The sequence below is a fragment of the Saccopteryx bilineata genome, chromosome 3 (genome assembly GCF_036850765.1).
Source record: "Saccopteryx bilineata isolate mSacBil1 chromosome 3, mSacBil1_pri_phased_curated, whole genome shotgun sequence".
Classification (NCBI taxonomy): domain Eukaryota; kingdom Metazoa; phylum Chordata; class Mammalia; order Chiroptera; family Emballonuridae; genus Saccopteryx; species Saccopteryx bilineata.
Genome location: NC_089492.1, coordinates 13,075,090 through 13,095,125, shown reverse-complemented (window position 1 = coordinate 13,095,125; position 20,036 = coordinate 13,075,090). Strand labels below are relative to the sequence as shown.

The following is a 20,036-nucleotide window of genomic DNA, read 5'->3' as shown; positions in this document are numbered from 1 at the left end:
TGATCAGTTCTCTCTGCCCCAGAGTTAAAGATGGCCCAGCAAACATGTTTACTAAACAGGTGCTTTTCATCTCCACGGGAACTGCCTTCCTCCCCCTTTGAAGTCCCAAACTGGACCGCTCCTTTTCTTCAGCTCGAGGTAGCAATTAGACTATTTTCAACAGTCTCATTTGTCCTCTGGTCTCTCATTCCTGTAGAACTGCCATATATATCTACGTAATGTTTGAACGTTTCCTGCTGTTAATCAGTCTCTTGTTAATTTGATTATACAGTCCAGGCAGAAGAATTTACAGGGTAGAAGGAAAATTAATTTTTCTTCTCCCACAGTTTGGATACTAAATTTTAAACTTTTTATCAAATTAACAATTTGCATATATTTGATCTCATGAAGTCAAGTCTGACTCTTTTCCACATTGTACTCTATGTTTGTAAAACTAGATCTAAATATAGAAGTAAATACTACCAGAGAAAATGTTTTTAATCAAAGCCATATCCTTACTTAATAAGGTTTCCCATTTAAGGAAGAACAATTATGACTCTGTAGCAAAGTTTAAAACATGCCCAATTTCTTACGTGTGTGTTATAATTTAATAATCAAACCAAAGATTTAAGTCATAAATAGTATAAATTACCAAACAGCAAAGACTCAGATTAAGACTACAATAAATTAAATTTCAAAATACAACAGAAATACTAACTTTGATTGGATAAATGATCAATCCATTAATTCTGTTAATGTAGGTGGGGAAAAAGTAAATAACTTTAAAAAACAAATTTTAGCCTGACCAGTGGTGCAATGGATAGAGCATGGACTCAGAACACTGAGGTTCTCTGTTTGAAACCCCTAGGTCAGGGGTCCCCAAGCTTTTTACACGGGGGGCCAGTTCACTGTCCCTCAGACCACTGGAGGGCCAGACTATAAAAAAAACTATGAACAAATCCCTATGCACACTGCACATATCTTATTTTAAAGTAAAAAACAAAACAGAAACAAATACAATATTTAAAATAAAGAACAAGTAAGTAAATTTAAATCAACAAACTAACCAGTATTTCAATAGGAATTATGCTCCTCTCACTGACCACCAATGAAAAAGGTGCCCCTTCCAGAAGTGTGGCGGGGGCCAGATAAATGGCCTCGGGGCCGCAGTTTGGGGACCCCCTAGGTCACTGGCTTGAAGCCCACGGTGGCTGGCTTGAGGACCACCTCCCCTCGCCCAGTCAAGGCACATAGGAGAAGCAATCAATGAACAACTAAAGTGAAGCAACTATGATGATGCTTCATATTTCTCTCCTGTCTCCCTCTCTCTCACTTAAAAAAACAAAAAAACCCTCAAAAAACTCCTTAGAGAGATGAGAAAATATTGCAGAAGAAATATCAGATGGAAGTCGTTTCGTTTTTTTCTTTAGAGCCACTAGACAAAGCTTCAAGAGGGAAGAGTAGAACAAATTCATTTTCGAACATGTGCCATCCAATATGTGGGATCTAAAAAGTAGTCCTGTCACAGGAGAGACACTCGTCCAAACAAGAACCACGGAGGGCTGGAAGGAATGGAACTATCAGATGACTTAGGCAGATTTCCTCATGTGGAAAGTCAGATACAGGCATTTACAGAGCTGTTGGGAAGTGGGAGAGGGCTTCAAGTTTTGAAGAAAGCCAAGTAAATACAAGAATGAGGAGAGATACTTCAAGAGAATCAAAAAGTGCTACATCATATGGTTCAGCAGGCAATATACCGACGTAATGAGGAAAACACTGCATGTGCACAAAACCAAAAATTCTGAAACCAGTATACACTGAGAGGCCCATGGAAGAGAATACAGGTGGGGAGACAGTATGGGTTATGAACGTAAATGCTCAGACTCCTCCATGAGAACAGATCCCGAGAATGAATGAACAGCAGCAATGCATGCTATTTAGAAATAAGGAGATAAACAGGATGTGGTTGCCACTGGAAAAGCTGACTTAGGGGTAGAGGACATGCTGGAGAGACTTTGTTTAAAGCCTCTTAGTACTACTGGACATTTTTATTCCATATTGTATGTATTCCTTTGCATATGAATTTACAAATTAATCAAATAATATAAGACAAGAAAGACACATCTAGAACATTTAAGGGAGTCTGAACTCTAGACAAGTAATTTCATGATCCTATTTCCTAAGATGTTAGTAAAAAATAACATCAGAAAAATAATTTTAAGGCAATGGCACACTAATGAGGGAAAGCAATCTGATACTATTTTGCAATTGACTTAGTGAGCTACACTGATGTCCTGTAAAAAGACTGGTGGAGGCTCACCAGATCTGGAAGAAAACCAGCCTGAAGTTTGGTACAATAGCAGAATGGGCACCGAACAAGGAGCCAGAAGACACAGGCCCTCACACTTTGAGTTACTTTATACCTGTTTCTTAGCTTCTCTACGCCTCAGTTACTTGGCTTACAGATGTACAAAAGATGATTATGTCATAGTACGACCTTTCCCCATGGTCAGACATCATTGTGCCCACCCCCGCTCACTACTGTGAACAGTATGCTTGTTTTTATTTATTTTTTTATTTTTAAAATTTTTCTGAAGCTGGAAACGGGGAGGCAGTCAGACAGACTCCCACATGCGCCCAACCGGGATCCACCCGGCACGCCCACCAGGGGGCGATGCTCCGCCCATCTGGGGTGTTGCTCTGCAGCAATCAGAGCCATTCTAGCGCCTGAGGCAGAGGCCACAGAGCCATCCTCAGCGCCTGGGCAAAGCTTGCTCCAATGGAGCCTTGGCTGCAGGAGGGGAAGAGAGAGACAGAGAGGAAGGAGAGGGGGAGAGAGGCAGAGGTGGAGAAGGAGATGGGCGCTTCCCCTGTGTGCCCTGGCCGGGAATTGAACCCGGGACTCCTGCACGCCAGGCTGACGCTCGACCACTGAGCCAACCGGCCAGGGCCATGAACAGTATGTTTTAAAGGGACAAAATAACCTCATAATGAACTGCACTGCAAGAGAAGGCTAGCTGCTGAGCTCAACATAAAATTATTTCCCATTATTGGAACACAGGGTGGTACTTTTTAACGTTTGAGCTTTAACTTGCAATAGTGGTGTTTAATTTCCTACATAATTACTGAAATTCTCAGGCCAAGGTCAATGTAAAATACAAACTTTAACAACAAAATTCATATTATCAGCAATTCACTATAAAACAATTTAAGGAATCTGCTTAATATAAATGCTTAAAAAAACCCCAAAAAACCAAGAACCTACCAACCATTAAATCCTATATAGAGATCCTGATCCGTCAAGAACCTACCAACCATTAAATCCTATATAGAGATCCTGGTCCATCAAGAACCTACCAACCATTAAATCCTATATAGAGATCCAAGTCCGTCAAAGTAGCGGCTGCTTCCTTGGTACCATCAAATGAATGCACCTAAAGACATACAGGTATAATTTTTAAATTATATTTAATGACTATTCCTTTAAAATTCTAAATAAAATGAGATTTTCTAAGCAAAAATGTAGGTGCGTTAGAGTCTTTGGAGCACAAGATTTCAAATGCAGTGGCCCCCACAATTTTAATTTTCAAATGAATTTTCACAATTATAACCGTCATCTTCAGTGACATGAGGCAAGAAGGAATTAGTTGGCTACCTAAAATTTCTGTCTTTGTGGCTCTCTCCACCAGCATTACGGTATGTGATCTAATAAAGCACACATCTCTAGGAAGGGGGACTGGACCAGGTAGCCACATTCTTAGACCAACGGCATGAGAAAAAGTTAGAAATGCTATAAAACTCCTTAATTATTTTAAATGTTCAATTTTTTGGTTAGAGGATACTTTTTACTAGAAATGACTTTTAAGAGGCACATGTTAAGACATTTATAGAGGTTGTGAGAACACTGCTAATAAAATGTAAATCATTATATAGTTAATAATATCAGCTCATTAAGCAAAAAAAAAAAAAGAGCAAAAAACATGCTGTTTTTCTCTTTCAAAGATATAGGAGCTAAGGCAGTTTTAATAGTTTGGATATTTTTATGTAATCAAAATCAGTTAAGTAATACTCCTCCTCTAACCAGTGTTATCACATTTATACCGAGTCTAGAGTCTGAATAGGATAATGATAACATGTTTCTCAACTAAAGGATCAATTGCAGGTCAGTGAACTACAGCTAACACTGTGCACAGTATTACCACCACAGCAATGCAACAAGCATGCGTATCACTAGTGCGTGTGAATATGAGGCTGAGAACTTGAAAGAACATGCAAGTGTCACAGCAATGTAACGTGGATATACTATCAGTGCACAGTGCTATGTCCTCTTTCCTTAACAGGCATAGCAGGCAGGTGACGTTACACACTTGGATAACAGGTTTTTGCTGGAGACCAGCAAATCTCTCCTGAAATTATGTATGAAAAATATACAGATCTGAGCATTTTTCTGAGGCAGATTTTCAAAGGAGTCCATGATCCCAAAAAGATTAAAAAAATCACTGATATGGATCCTCAAGTTAAGTGATGGGTACATAATATTTATGGGACATGTCTCAAGATTAATGATTAAAATGACCACACAGGAGAAGTGTTTAGAATGGAAGTAAATGACAGCAAGGAGAATGAGTCTTTAAGTCAGAGTGAGTAGAGACAATGAATACAGTACGCAAGAAATTAGGAAGACAAACCTGAAAATGAATGTTAAATTATTTTTAAGTATTATTAAAATTAGGTTTATCTTGCTCAAATTTAAGAATGATTGATAGAAGAGGCAGAGGAAAAAGATCACACACGGTTAATGTGAGTACATTTAGGGGTTTCCTTGTGAACAGAATTCTAGTCTTTCTTGTACTTTAAATAATTAAATCTACATGCCTTTCAGATAATGAGAGAAGAATTTTAATTTTATTGCTTCCATTTGAATCCCTTTAGAGGCTAACCTTAATAACCAAGAAGCTTTGTGCAACATCTATTAAAAATAATGCTTATACTTACTACTCCACCTACACACCGATCTCGATTTCTTTTCATTATGTCTGTGAATTAAGAAAGACAACTTTTAACAAATAGCTGGATTTTTGCAAAGTTTAAATTCTAAATAGTATTTTAGCTTTAACTCACCCAGAAATTCAGCATGTGAGTTTCGACAGTGGAGAAACATTGGTAATTTTGTTTGTTCTGCCAGTTCAAACTGTTTTTCAAAATATCTGCATAATGCAAAAGAGTTTCTTGTTAAAATTTTTATTTTAGCATGAGAAAAATAACTGTCAAATGATCTACTTTTAGTTAAAGGACTTTCCTGCAGAAACAGAAAATTCAGACACTTAAAATATATCAGGCTTAGGCCCTGGCCAGTTGGCTCAGTGGATATCCCAGGTTCCATTCCCAGTCAGGACACACATGGGAAGTGATCATTTACTTTTCTTTCCCTCCCTCCACCCTTCCCCCTCACTTGCAGCCATTGCTTGACTGGTTTGAGCGTTAGCCCCGGCACTGAGGATGGTTTGGATGATTTGAGCATTGGCCCTAGATGGGGGTTGCTGGGTGGATCACAGTCGGGACACATGTGGGAGTCTATCTCCCCTCCTCTCACTTAAAAAATAAAATAAAATATTTAAAAAACACAAATCTATTCAATGACCATAAATGCATCAAATTTTATTCTATTTTAAAATGCTTAGAAAACCACATAATATCAAGAGTCTTCAACACATTAAATTCCATTTCGTTAAGAAAACAAGAAGTCCTTAAATATTCTTCAGTCTCCATAGTGTATGTCTTAGAAAATTAAAGTTGTGCTTCCAAAAATATGTTTCCACATGGTTGCGGTGTTGTTAGTGGTACTATCATGGTCAGAAGCACCAGACATGAAAAGTTTAACCACTGAAAGATTATTTTTCATAAAAACTAAAAATGTCCTTACAGGTCTGGAATAAAGCCTTCCACTAGGAATGTTAGAGCTATAGTATTATTTTAAATTAAATGTGGAACAGGAACTACAAAAGTTGAGTTCTTTCAGTGCAAAAAGTTGCTCTGACACAAGCAGTCCTAATAAAATAGTGGCTCAAGTAGGAAAATAGAATCTGTCTGACTACACTTAGCCTCCGTACCGGGCGGGTGTCCTGCTTCTCCCTGCGGGAGCTTCTGAAGAACACTGGAATCGGTATTTCTCTCCTTCAAAGAGCATCTGTAATTCACAGCAGTTCTAAGTAGTTCTTCTTTGTATCACACTGGAGGCACCTGGTAACCATTTAGTGAATGGAGTTTGAACTCTCTATTACAGATTAACATCTGGACATTGGCATGTGGGTTAAAGCATAAACTATAGCCTGAGAAACATAATAAATTCTGATCCTAAGATGAGGAAGTTCCTTCAGAGCAGTGAAATAGAATTGATACTACTAATGTCTTCATTTAATACAAAAAATTGAGTTTAAGGTTATTTATGTTGCATTTTGCAATCAGTTTTAACTCATCAGTGAAAAGTCACATGGGACAAGAAACCTTGGGGACTCTGCCACTGCCCTTGAAAGTCACACCAGTCTTTGCCTCACGAGGCTCATCTTGGCTGAAAACAGACACAAAAGTAGAGGAATTATCTGTGGGCTTAACCTGAGAAACTACTACAGACAACAGTTTTTTCTACTTCAATGTGAATATGTGAACTTTTAAGGTTAAGTGAGCTGACAAACATGACTGTCAAGAGAGACACAGTGATTTATCATGACCCTGCCAGTCATCACATGAACATCCTTGAAAAACACAGATCATGTCACTAATGAACAGCTCTGACAGGTTATAAACACAAGAGGATGAAAGACTTCAGAGACCATTACTCTTACCCATCCTATGTCACCTGGTAATGGGCCTTCACGCTCCAGGAATTCTGGAGCTTGAAGTTGAGGGCACGACAGACTCACTAGTCACACTGCTTCTCATCAGGGGCATTTTCAGCTGGGCTGGACATGTGAGGCTGTTGTGGGGGGCCGGGGAGAGGGAGAAAGTACTTTTGGCATGTATAATTTGAAAAACCCTTTAAGCTACCAATTCACTGGCTTAATCACGATCACATGACAAAATGGTTAATTATTAGATATGCTAATTATTAAATATTATGATAGAGCTAGATAGTATCTTATGAAAGAATTTGATCCAGACTCCTCATTCATGTATAAGCAACTAAGCCAAAGGAAGGCTGTTTATTCTTTTTTAAATTTTTTATTTATTGATTTTAGCAAGATAGGGAGGAGGAGCGGGAGAGAGAAAGAGAAAGGTTGATCTGATCCTGTATGTGTCCTAACTGGGGATCGAACCATCAACCTTGGGGTTTTGGGACAATGCCCTAAGCCAGGGGTCCCCAAACTTTTTACACAGGGGGCCAGTTCACTGTCCCTCAGACCGTTGGAGGGCTGGACTATAAAAAAAAACTATGAACAAATCCCTATGCACACTGCACATATCTTATTTTAAAGTAAAAAAAACAAAATGGGAACAAATACAATGTTTAAAATAAAGAACAAGTAAATTTAAATCAACAAACTGACCAGTATTCCAATGGGAACTATGCTCCTCTCACTGACCACCAATGAAAGAGATGCCCCTTCCAGAAGTGCGGCGGGGGCTGGATAAATGGCCTCAGGGGGCCGCATGTGGCCCGCGGGCCGTAGTTTGGGGACCCCTGCCCTAAGCCAACCAGCCAGAGCCATATCTCTTTTTGATATCTTTTCCTCTTAGAGCATATCCTCTACAAATAAATTCAATTCATTTGGTTCATGTATGAATGCATTTATTAGGCCAGTAAAAAGCAACAAAAAAGTCTCCATTGAATAAAACATCCCTTATTTCTACTGTTAAAATCAAATTAGATGGTTAATCAATCAGGACACTATTGCTCCATCCCTCAGGAACTCCACACAAGTATGCATGAAATCGGCTTCTCCTAACTTCTGACACAGGGTGGGAAACAACCCTGATGCTTACTCCAGCTACATATTCAAAATGCTAAAGCTCTTTCTTCAAAAACAACAAAAAAAAAAAGCACTCACAATTTTATAGTAATTTTTAAAGTCAACAAATTTCCTTACTTGAGCTGAGTATCTTTGGGACAAAACTGTAGTCGGTCAAAATCTTCAAAAAAGCCAAAAAAACAAACAAGAAAAAAACCAAGAATCAATAATTGCTCATGACTTATACAGAACAAATCAATCATTCCCAAGGTCGCTGGAACGGGCCAGGCTGGCACTCACCGAGGCCACACTCCCCTATTGCTACAACTTTGCCCTTGTTGTTTTCAGCAAGATTCAGCAACTCCTTCAGGTAAAGATCGGGGTCATTCTTTTCAAATTCATCACATCTTGTAGGATGACAGCCAACTGTACTGAAAAACATAGCTAGCACAAAATAATGTCCTAGGATTATTTTCAAAATATTTTCCATATTTATATTTAATATACATAAAAGAGAATACCAATTAATTTTTAACTGGTTGATTTTTAACAATAGCAATATAACCTATTCCAACTACCAGAATGGCATTAGGTTAATCATACAATTTATACAACTCTTTCCAAAGCTTGGTATTTTTTTAAAATTAATTTACTTATTTTTACATGGACAGAGAGAGAGATAGATAGGGACAGATAGAACGGAGAGAAATGAGAAGCATCAGTCATCAGTTTCTCGTTGGGACACCTTAGCTGTTCATTGATTGCTTTCTAATATGTGCCTTGACTGCAGGCCTTCAGCACACTGAGTAACCCCTGCTGGAGCCAGCGACCTTGGGTCCAACCTGGAGAGCTTTGCTCAAACCAGATGAGCCTGCGCTCAAGCTGGCGACCTCGGGGTCTCGAACCTGGGTCCTCTGCATCCCAGTCTGACGCTTTATCCACTGTGCCACTGCCTGGTCAGGCCAAAGCTTGGTATTTATTGAGCCTTGTAGAATGGAAAATGAAACAATTTCGTTCCCCTTAAAGGGGGTGACTTAAACAGTGGAAGGCAGGATTCGTTTTTCTAATAAAAAAATAAAGCTCACTTAACTGGGCGCCATATTTTTTGATAGTTTGAATCATATGGACATGAATGTGGAGTCAGAAAGGGCTTCTGAGTGGTGGCTTAAGGTACTACTTGCACCAGAACCCCTTGGGAGAGGTGTGGCGCCTTCCTGGGCTGGGATGCAGATGTTTACATATAAAGGGCAACAGCTTCTCAAGCTCTGAGGACACAGGTTTGTGGACACCAGTGGAAGACAGCTGACATCAGAGATCTGAGAACTTTTAAAAACTATCTGTCTAGGGATAAAAAGTATGGAAGACAATATTCTTACACACCTAAAAGCTCCAGGAAGATGATTAATTTTATGACCTCAGTCACTAAGAAAAAGTATCAGTGGATCCTGAAGAGATTTCTATAAACATAGCTTTTAATAAGTCAGTATTTTGAAAATTAATGTGTCTAGCAGATGAAGCATGCTGCCCTCCAAAAAAGTTAATAAATAAATGAATGCAAGATAAAGTAGGTATTTTATACAATTAGGAGTCCCTTGGGAACCAATTCTAAAACTTCACCAATTCTAAATAAATGCAGAATAAATGAGCATAAAGTAAGCATGAGGGATTATGTAGTACATTATTACTTGCATTCCTGAGGCCCTGCACAGTGTCTGGTCTGCCTAATATTTAATAAATGACTTTTCACAGCTTAAGTCACAACAGAGCAAATAAAAAGCAACTAATCTTAAACACACAACATACACATGAAAATTCTCCATCAGGGATATGTGAGATTAAATTATCTACCTGGTGACCTTAACTCTCATTAACTGAAATATTAAAATAATCCTTATTTAAGTACAAGCTCTGCTATACCAGTGGGCACTCGGAAGTTTTTCATCTTAGTCACTTCTCATTGAAATTAGTCTATTTTCCTATTGTTCCTACATCTACAGTCGTGATCCACTGTATTGTACCTGAAGCAGTTCTCAGAAAGACTTCTTCAAAATAACTTAATTCATATTTGTTTTGGTAAAAGGAATATGAGGATACCATTTGTGTGTGCCAAATGCAGTGCATCTTTACTGTCTTGCAGATTTCCACCTGTAATCATAAACTGAAATAGAAAGAAAGAAATTAAGCCCCCTTTAACAACGTATTAGCAACAGTTTCCCAAACACGCCTTCCTGCTTGTTTCCAGAATGCTTTTCTCTTAGGCTGTCACACACATACCCGTACTTTAAAGTTCCGCTGACAGATCACCTCCTATGTGGAGCCGTCCCTGTCTAGCCCGCTCCACATGCATGCGCACACACACAAATGACACAAGACTTCATCACTCCTACCAGCTGAAATGTATTCACAAGTCTGTCTTTCCTTAAGACCATGAGTTCCTTGAGGACAGAGAGTGGGTTGTGAAACATTGCAAAAGACTGACTAACTAAAGATGTCCAATTTTAGCATTCTCTTCATCTAACTCAGTGGGGTTCCACAGTGTTGATTAATTTCTCCCAAGTATAGTCCCAGGACCCTCAGGAGATACATGAGGTCAGACCATTCTCTTAACAATACTAAGACGCTCTCTGCCTTTTTCACTCTCATTCTGTCACAAGTGTGCAGTGAGGTACTGCAGAGGCTACATGATGTGTAATATCACCAGACTGCAGACACAGATATGAAGGTTCAGCAGTTTCTATTAAGTCAGACATTAAAAAGGTGTAGATGCAAAACAATTCTACTCATGTTACTAAATTCTTTTGGTTTTGAAAATATATTTTTCTTAAGTATATGCTATTTGTTATATAATATTATTTTTAAATTAACACATATTTTAAGTTTTTATCAGTTTTAATTTCTAATACAGTATCTAGCAAGATAAACTCACATAAGCAAAAGCTCTTTATGGTCCTCCGTAATATTAGAACATATGAAGGTGTTGTGAGACCAAAAGTTTAAGAATGACTGGATTAATGTGTATCGATGAATTCTTTGTAGAGAAATTTATGGTTCTTGATTAAGAAGTATACTTCCACACAGCCATTAGAGGCATTCAGAACACCACCTTTGCTTTGTTAAAAAGAAAACGTCACTAAAGAGCTATGTGTTGATGGTAAGTCCTGCTTAGGTGACATTCTTCTAAAGAAGTCATTTAAATATGAAGACGTATTATTTTTAAAAGCATATATATATTTTTTTTACAGAGACAGAGAGAGAGTCAGAGAGAGGGATAGATAGGGACAGACAGACAGAAATGGAGAGAGAAGCATCAATCATTAGTTTTTCGCTGCAACATCTTAGTTGTTCATTGATTGCTTTCTCATATGTGCCTTGACCACGGGCCTTCAGCAGACCGAATAACCCCTTGCTTGAGCCAGCGACCTTGGGTCCAAGCTGGTGAGCTTTGCTCAAACCAGATGAGCCCACGCTCAAGCTGGAGACCTCAGGATCTCGAACCTGAGTCCTCCACATCCCAGTGCAACGCTCTATCCACTGCGCCACTGCCTGGTCAGGCAAAAGCATACTTCAAGAATCTCACTGAGCTTAAATGAAGAATTCATTCTAGGTACAAAACTAAGGAGAAAACATACAAAACATCGGAGGAAGTACACATGATAACAGCCATGTTCATATAGCAATTTAAAACTTCTAATATGATAGGCACTGAGTATCTATTTAGAGCAGGGGTCCCCAAACTATGGCCCGCGGACCACATGTGGCCCCCTGAGGTCATTTATCCGGTCCCGCCACACTTCCACACTTCCGGAAGGGGCACCTCTTTCATTGGTGTTCAGTGAGAGGAGCATAGTTCCCATTGAAATACTGGTCAGTTTGTTGATTTAAATTTACTTGTTCTTTATTTTAAATATTGTATTTGTTCCCATTTTGTTTTTTTACTTTAAAATATGTGCAGTGTATATAGGGATTTGTTCATAGTTTTTTTATAGTCCGGCCCTCCAATGGTCTGAGGGACAGTGAACTGGCCCCCTGTGTAAATAGTTTGGGGACTCCTGATTTAGAGGATGCAGAGCCGTAATTCAACCCTCAACCGCCTGTACAACATAGGATACCGGATACTAACAAAAATACTGGGAAATTTTACTCATGCAAGGTAAGTGCCCACCTTCAGTATTTTAACCTATTAAATAGTTTTTTTTGTTTTTTTTTTACAGAGGCAGAGATAGACAGGGACAGACAGGAACGGAGAGAGATGAGAAGCATCAATCATCAGTTTCTCGTTGCGTGTTGCGACTTTTTAGTTGTTCATTGATTGCTTTCTCACATGTGCCTTGACCGTGGGCCTTCAGCAGACTGAGTAACCCCTTGCTGGAGCCAGCGACCTTGGGTCTAAGCTGGTGAGCTCTTTGCTCAAGCCAGATGAGCCCGTGCTCAAGCTGGCGACCTCAGGGTCTCGAACCTGGGTCCTTCCGCATCCCAGTCCGACGCTCTATCCACTGTGCCACCACCTGGTCAGGCAATAGCTTTTTTTTTTAATAGAAGTATTAAATAGCTTCTGATCAAGTCTGCCTTTTATTTATTTATTTATTTTTTATTCATTTTAGAGAGGACAAAGAGTAGAGAGTATGAGAGAGAGAGAGAGAGAGAGAGAGAGAGAGAGAGAGAAGGGGGGAGGAGCAGGAAGCATCAACTCCCGTATGTGCCTTGACCAGACAAGTGCAGGGTCCTGAACTGGCACCCTCAGCGTTCCAGGTCGACGCTTTATCCACTGCGCCACCACAGGTCAGAAGTCTGCCTTTTATTTTATCAATAACCTTTCCAAACAGATGAAAAGTTAGGGCAAGACTAGAGAACCAAATACCCTCTCCCAGTTTACAATATGCTGAGGATGATAAGATGATAAACATAATGAAGGTTGTATACCAAATGCCTGATACAATAGCAAGTGCTTTGCATTCCCTATTTTATTTAACCCTCCCAACAACTCGGCTAGGTACTATTATCTTTCTCCATCTAGAGCAGTGGTTCTCACTTTTTGAAGTCGGGGTGCATTTAAAATCCTACAAATAATTGTAGGCGCTCTATATACAATGTTCTGAGAAATATGTTATAATAACTAAGTCAAATATTAGAGAAAAAAATATAAAGTTCAAGTGTGCTTTTATGGTAATTAAACGAAATAAATATGACAAAATTAAATTTATTCTGACATTAAAAAACATTTTTATGTTATATTTTTGAGTTATGCTTTTTAGAATTCGTAAAAAAGAGGGGCTAAAAATAAAAAAACAACAAAAAAGTTATCTTTTTATACACACACACACATAGATACATTCTTAGTAAGATTTAGTAAATTTGGCAGGTCCCGGTACAAATGTGTTACGTTTTTTCATTCTTGTGTTTATGAGAAACATGAGCCTGATGTGTCCAGTGATTTCTTCAATGTTTGGGCATATATTTGAAAGGCAAACTCTCATTTCCTCGTCAATACATTGAAGAATTCCTCTCTTTTTACTCTTAATTGTGTTGAGTGCAGAAAACCCCCACCATACATATCATCTTAACTTTACACCAAACAAAGGATAGAAGAAACTTGCCTCCAGTCTTTCCAGGGAACAGGGGAGTATAGTGTAAACAACCCAGCACCACAGCTTAACAGCCTTTTGCAACCTAATCAGGCAAGTGAGGTGGGGGGTTGGGCACTGTCAGCTTACAGCCAATTCCCCACACCTCTGTCCCCCCAACATCTAAACTCCAAAAACCCTGTTGGTGTTTTGGTCCCCAACAGGCACATATTTCTCTGGAATATCGTAGGGCACACCTGGAAATCTTCTAGGGCGCATACTTGGAGAACCACTGGTCTAGAGCAGTGGTCCCCAACCTTTTTTGGGCCACAGACTGGTTTAATGTCAGAAAATATTTTCATGGACCGGCCTTTAGGGTGGGACGGATAAATGTATCACGTGACCGAGACAAGCAGCAAGAGTGAGTCTTAGACGGATGTAACAGAGGGAATCTGGTCATTTTTTAAAAATAAAACATCGTTCAGACTTAAATATAAATAAAACGGAAATAATTAAGTTATTTATTCTTTCTCTGTGGACTGGTACTGGTCCGTGGCCCAGGGGTTGGGGACCACTGGTCTAGAGGAATGAAGCTCCCCAGTACAGTTACGAAGACTACAGCTGAGGTCTGGAAGCCAGGTTTGTGATGTCCTGTCATTCCAAAGTCCATGTGTGTGGCATTAGAAGTGTTAAGAGTAAACTCTTCATGGCTGACGCATAAAAATTTAGGAGCATGGTATTCCAAAGTATGCAGAAAAACATTTCATAAATTAAACTGATTACAGAATGAGAAATCAGTGTTTTAACTTTTATCCTTTCTTACTACTTGTAAATAACATACAGTTTGAGAGCGGGAGACTGCAGAACTCACTTAGTCAGCAGGGTCGCTTTTCAAACAGGAAGTTATTCCCGTAAGCAGTAGCCCCCAAGTGTGCTGATGCCGCACCATGGAATTTACCCTCGTTTCTTGTGTGTATGGGTGGGCTTACTTGCCTTTTTTTTTTAAGTACTAATTTTTAAAAATACCTATTCAAAGAACTTAACACTGAGCTAATATTCATTTGCTTAGAATTCTCTGAAAAAGTAGTAGGAATTTTACTGATAATCAAATTATTACTAAAAAATGAAAATGTCCTCTCAGTTATTTGAAATGATGTACCCATAGTATAAAAACTAGGCTTGGTGACAGATACCTGTCTTTCTGATGACTGCTTAACTCTTAGTAAATGCTAAAGTGTGCCAGAAAATGTATTTAAAGTTGCCTCTTCAAAAGCCTGATAAGTGAAATAGATTTTTTTTTAATTTCAAATTTTTCTTATTTACCTCATTTCTGATCATATGGAAGAGCTACCCATGAGGTCTGTTTATTTAAATGGACACAAACAGAAAATGCAGATGTATGTTATTTCATTAACTTGCTAATACTACTTATTAGCAATACATACTCAAAACTCCAAGTGTGGCCTGGGCTCTTTCGCTTCTGTTCCTGTAGTATTTTAACCAAAATTTAGTTAAACAAAAAAAATCTCAAGAGTAACAAAAACTAGATGTTACCTTTTTAACACCGATTTGGACAGCTCTCTGTATCACATCCTGTAAGTCATCTGTAAAAGATGAACCCAATTAGGAAACAGGTAAATAAAAAATCCATTTATCTATATAATCACGTTTACTAAATCACAATCAAATCAATATTACTTGATGAGTACCTATCCATAAGAATAGAGTTAGTGATAACCTTTAAAAAAAAAGAAAAGAAAAAGCCATATAAGGCAAACTAGATGAAAGTCACCATTTGACTATATTTTTATTGTTAGCCAAAAGGGGGAAAAGTGAAATCTCAGAGGTTCAACTAGAGGTGAATTCAATAACTACAATTTAAGTCATTTGCCTTGAATTTTAAACTTGTTGGTATGTTTTTTAAAATAAGAATAAAATAGACAATCATTAAGATTATTGTTACTATGGCTTTTCAGAGTATATGCAATGCCTTCCAAAATGTAATATCTATTTTTTTTCTTATTCTTCTTTTACCAAGTGACAGGAGGGGAGATAGACTCCCACATGCGCCCCTATCAGGATCCACTTGGCAACTCCTATCTGGGGCCGATCTGCCCATCTAGGCCATGCTTGCAATCAAGCTCTATTTAGTGCCTGAAGTAGAGGTTCCATGGAACCATCCTGAGGCCCCAGGGCTGATGCACTTAAACCAATAAAGCCATGCCTGTGGGTGGGGGGTATGGGGGGAAGAGAGGGAGAGAGGGAGAGAGGGAGAAGGGGAGAGGGAGGGAGGGAGAGAGGGAGAGAGGGAGAGAGGGAGAGAGGGAGAGAGGGAGAGAGGGAGAGAGGAAGAGAGGAAGGAGGGAGGTGGGGGGAGAGAAGCAGATGGTCATTTCTCCTGTGTGCCCTGACTGGGAATCGAACCCAGGACTTCCACATGCCAGGCTGATTCTCTACCACTGAGCAAACTGGCCAGGGCATAACATCTATTTTTAAATGTTAGTTAATGCTGTCTTTCTAAAATTGCCATTCCCATTGATAAAGATTTTTTATTTACTGACAGTTTTTTTCTTAAAATTTAATGCTAATTAACAAATTTTTTGGGAGATCCATTGTAATTACTAAGCTCAGAGAGGCCTGAGGTAAATGGATAGCAAAAGGCAAGTTATGTCATAAAAACTGATTCCTTAATTTCATATTTAAGCATCAGAGTAAATGCAACTGAAATTTAATTATTATTACATCTAGAGTGGCTATAAAATATATTTTAGACCAATACAACTTGGTGAACATATACTAAGTAGGGCAGCCAAGTTTTGCTAGATATTATAACCTAGAGTAATATTGATACAGATCACTATAAAACTTATTTTATAAACACAACTTATAGAAATGTTCATATACATGTTCACATAGCATGAAATCTAACTGCTAAAAGGCAAGGAAAGCAGAATGTAATTCAGGGGTCCCCAAACTACGGCCCGCGGGCCACATGCGGCCCCCTGAGGCCATTTATCCAGCCCCCGCAGCACTTCCGGAAGGGGCACCTCTTTCATTGGTGGTCAGTGAGAGAGCACAGGATGCATCCTGTGTGCTGTATGTGGTGGCGCCACAAAGCGCAGCGATGCGGGACGCACGCATCAGGGCTCCGGAAGCGTGTCATATCACTTGTTTGGGCTAGCAGTGACAAATATGGAACCACACACTGACCATCTCATTAGCCAAAAGCAGGCCCATAGTTCCCATTGAAATACTGGTCAGTTTGTTGATTTAAATTTACCTGTTCTTTATTTTAAATATTGTATTTGTTCCTGTTTTGTTTTTTTACTTTAAAATAAGATTATGTGCAGTGTGCTTAGGGATTTGTTCATAGTTTTTTTATAGTCCGGCCCTCCAACAGTCTGAGGGACAGTGAACTGGCCTCCTGTGTAAAAAGTTTGGGGACCCCTGATGTAATTTATTCAGTATGCTAACTATACTATATAAGTAGCATCATCTAAACTTCTAAATGAAGTAGAAAAGGTAAGTTTGAGGTAAGGCTTTGAAAAGCTAACATTTACCTTTCTTCTTTGAAGTGACATTCCTGTATTTAGAGCTTTCCCTGAGTGTCCTAGAAGCACAGTAAGATGAGCTTCTGGCTCAGCTTGTTGATATGCACAATTCCGTATTATCTAGAAACCTAAAACCTAATTTTCCTGTTTGCACTTACATAATAACAAATATAGTAATTTTCTGAGGCAATATTCACAGGCTACTTTATTGGAGAAATTCTGCTTTCAAAACCTTGTTGCCATCATTTCCTGCTCAGTCACCTCACTGACATAATTAGCCTTGAAAACGAACATGATGTGATAAGCAGAGCCCCTTCCTTCTGGCTACGCTTTTCCTCAACCTCTGAGGCACTCTCTTCCCACCTGCACTCCAGGCGTCTAGGCTCTGGCAGGACGTGGCTGGAAAGGGGAGGAGAGGCAAGACGGAAGGTGGACTGCAGTGTCCCCTCACTCATACTGCCACAGTCACCAGCTGAAAGGTGTTACGAAAACCAGACATTATACTGATGTTCAACTGTACACGATTTTTAAATTATGCGCCTTATTCAATTGCTTGAAAGACTAAACATCAATTATTTGTTGGCTTTTGTGCATATGGTTATTTAAAGTCCCATATTCAAAATGAAAAACTTCTACAGATAAGGGCTTGATTAATAACACTTTGTTATAACAGGTGCTTTATAATATTCATTACCACGGTTCATCAAGGTAGCTTACAGGTGGTTCCCTTTGCTTAGTTTCATCCAAGATGCATAAGTGGGTAATGCTTTTCTAGCTCTCCCTGAAGCAGACAATTTCTCTTCACAGAGAAACTACCTTAATAAAACATTTACCTGGATGCTTCTGAACCCCCCTGTAAATCCCTCTGAACATAGGGTCTGTCAGGTTGATGCCGATATCTGTGGAAAGTAAAAATAAAATAAACGATTAATAATGAAAAGCCTCTGTGTGAAACTTTTTCTTTAAATATAAATGCATTACTAAACTTTTCCTCCTCACACTCATTCACTTAAACTAAGTCTGAGTGCCTACAGTCTGTCAGGTGCTGTGCCAGACATCCGGGTTACACAGCTGAGTAAGAAGAACTCCTGCTGTCCAGAGACGGGGACCTGGGAAGGCAGACCATTAATAGATAATTTAAAAAGCAGACACTGGCACTATGGGACACAGAGGAGGAACGCCCTACCTAGTTTGGGAGCTGGCCCAGAACCTTCCAGAAATGCTGTTACAGTTATGCAGCAGAAGGGCGGAACCTGCAGACAGAGGAAGCAGCTGGAGCAAACATCCGGGGTGTGAAACAGCACAGCGATTACGGAGAACTGCAGGCCACTCCAGCTGCTGGAGAAAAGTGTAGAGAAGGAATGACCAGAAAGGCCAGACCCAACTATGTGATGGACACCTGCCTTTAAAGTATCAGCTGCAACAAGAAGGAGCAATGGTTTTTAAGAAGAGGAGTGAGATCTTCATCCTGGACATCTCACTATGGGGTCTGTGGAGGGTGGGACTTAAAGGGAGCAACTGGAATCAGGACATCGCCTTTGGAAATAGGCAAGAGCTCACATTTGCAATGAAGAAAAACTGGATTAAAGTAACACAAATAAAGATGCAGAAAGAATAAATTAGTTGTTTCCTTTTCATCAAATATTATAATGACCTTGGCCCTGGCCAGGTGGCTCAGTGGGTAAAGTGTTGATCCGGTGTGCCAGAGGTTGCAGGTTCAACCCCCATCAGGGCAGCCACAAATATTTATGAAGACCAACACTGCTAAATACTATGGTCAGGGATACAGGGATACAGGGACACAGAAATGAGCGAGACCCAACACTTGGTCCCTCTAGAAATTTATAGTCTATATGGGAACATCAAATATATTTGTGATAAAATAAGCTAGACTATAAACATCACAAGGCAAGAAATGTTATCTTCATTGTTGTATCCCCAGAACCTAGCATAATGTTTTGTGAAAATAATATAAACAAAGAACTTTCAAAATGGAGACGGAGTTGCCCCCCAGAGGAACTGCCTTGCTTATTCCTCAAACCTTTAGAATGTTTAAACTGGACAAAATAACCTTAGGGCTGGGCCAAACAACAGTGTATTCCGAACAACTGTTCACATAGCTAACAGGAAAGCAGAAATTCTGACAAATACAATGGGACTAAAAATGAGATGTTCTTGAGAATTAACACCACCATGTGTAGCCAAAGACCAACTTAGCTTATTTGCACCTATAGACATTCCTTCCTTGGCTCATTACCACCAACAGAAATTCCTTCCCTCTATTCTCTCTCCTTCCCTTTCTCACAAATACCTTTTGCTTTCACCCCATAACTGGAACACTATTTAGATTTCTGCCTGAATCAGTGCTTCCCAGCAGTGCAATTCTTTTTGAGGAGGCGTGTTGCCTCTCTCCTTGCTTTCCATTTTGAGATTAACAGCACATAATGAGCCCAGGAGCACAAAGAAGGAGCAGTAACAGTTTGGCAGTGTGAAGAGAAAAGCGTCACGGAAGAGGTCATCTTGCAGCTAAAACTAATAGAATGGGATTTCTGCATACAGATGCGCGTAAGGCACAAGGCTGGAAGAAATAGAGGGTTCTCAACAGAGTGGTTTCCCAATCTCTCCTTTACTCCCCTCCCACCCCCAACATTTAGCAATGTAGATATTCATTTCTAGCTGTCACCACCGGGGAGTGCTACTAGCATCTAAGCTTGAGGCCACGGACGGACGCTGCTAAACATCCTACAACAGAGACAGGACAGCCTCTCACAACAAAGCACTATCTCACTCCCTCTACCAAGTGCCATTCTTGATAAATCCTGCTGCAGAGTGTGAGACAAGGGGAAGAGCAAGATGTGAAGTCAGGCTGTGATGGCCTTGGGCAATAAAAACGCCATCCTTACTTAAAATAAACACCCTTTAGCTTTTAGCATTAGGAGATCTCCAAGTTTGTGGTGGGAGGGGGCACTGCCCACCAACAGGCCCCTACAGTATTTTTG

General features: G+C 39.5%; 1 protein-coding gene across 12 annotated transcripts in view; it reads right to left on the bottom strand.

Annotated features, from left to right (window-relative positions):
- The window catches only part of TATDN1 (TatD DNase domain containing 1), a 32,361-nt gene that overhangs the window by 7,388 nt on the left and 4,937 nt on the right, over window positions 1-20,036 (bottom strand). For 5 of the 12 annotated variants that reach the window (XM_066265702.1, XM_066265699.1, XM_066265698.1 and 2 more), the window contains 8 exons: window positions 17,871-17,936; window positions 15,041-15,090; window positions 10,020-10,083; window positions 8,226-8,369; window positions 8,064-8,106; window positions 5,101-5,186; window positions 4,975-5,015; window positions 3,337-3,413 (listed from right to left, as the gene is read on the bottom strand). In XM_066265702.1, coding sequence (XP_066121799.1) covers window positions 3,337-3,413; window positions 4,975-5,015; window positions 5,101-5,186; window positions 8,064-8,106; window positions 8,226-8,369; window positions 10,020-10,083; window positions 15,041-15,090; window positions 17,871-17,936 — 571 coding nt within the window. Of the gene's footprint in view, window positions 1-3,336; window positions 3,414-4,974; window positions 5,016-5,100; window positions 5,187-6,089; window positions 6,320-6,821; window positions 6,952-8,063; window positions 8,107-8,225; window positions 8,370-9,943; window positions 10,084-15,040; window positions 15,091-17,870; window positions 17,938-18,223; window positions 18,376-20,036 lie in introns of those variants that run through there. The other 7 variants (XM_066265703.1, XM_066265705.1, XM_066265706.1 and 4 more) reach the window with 7 other exon arrangements.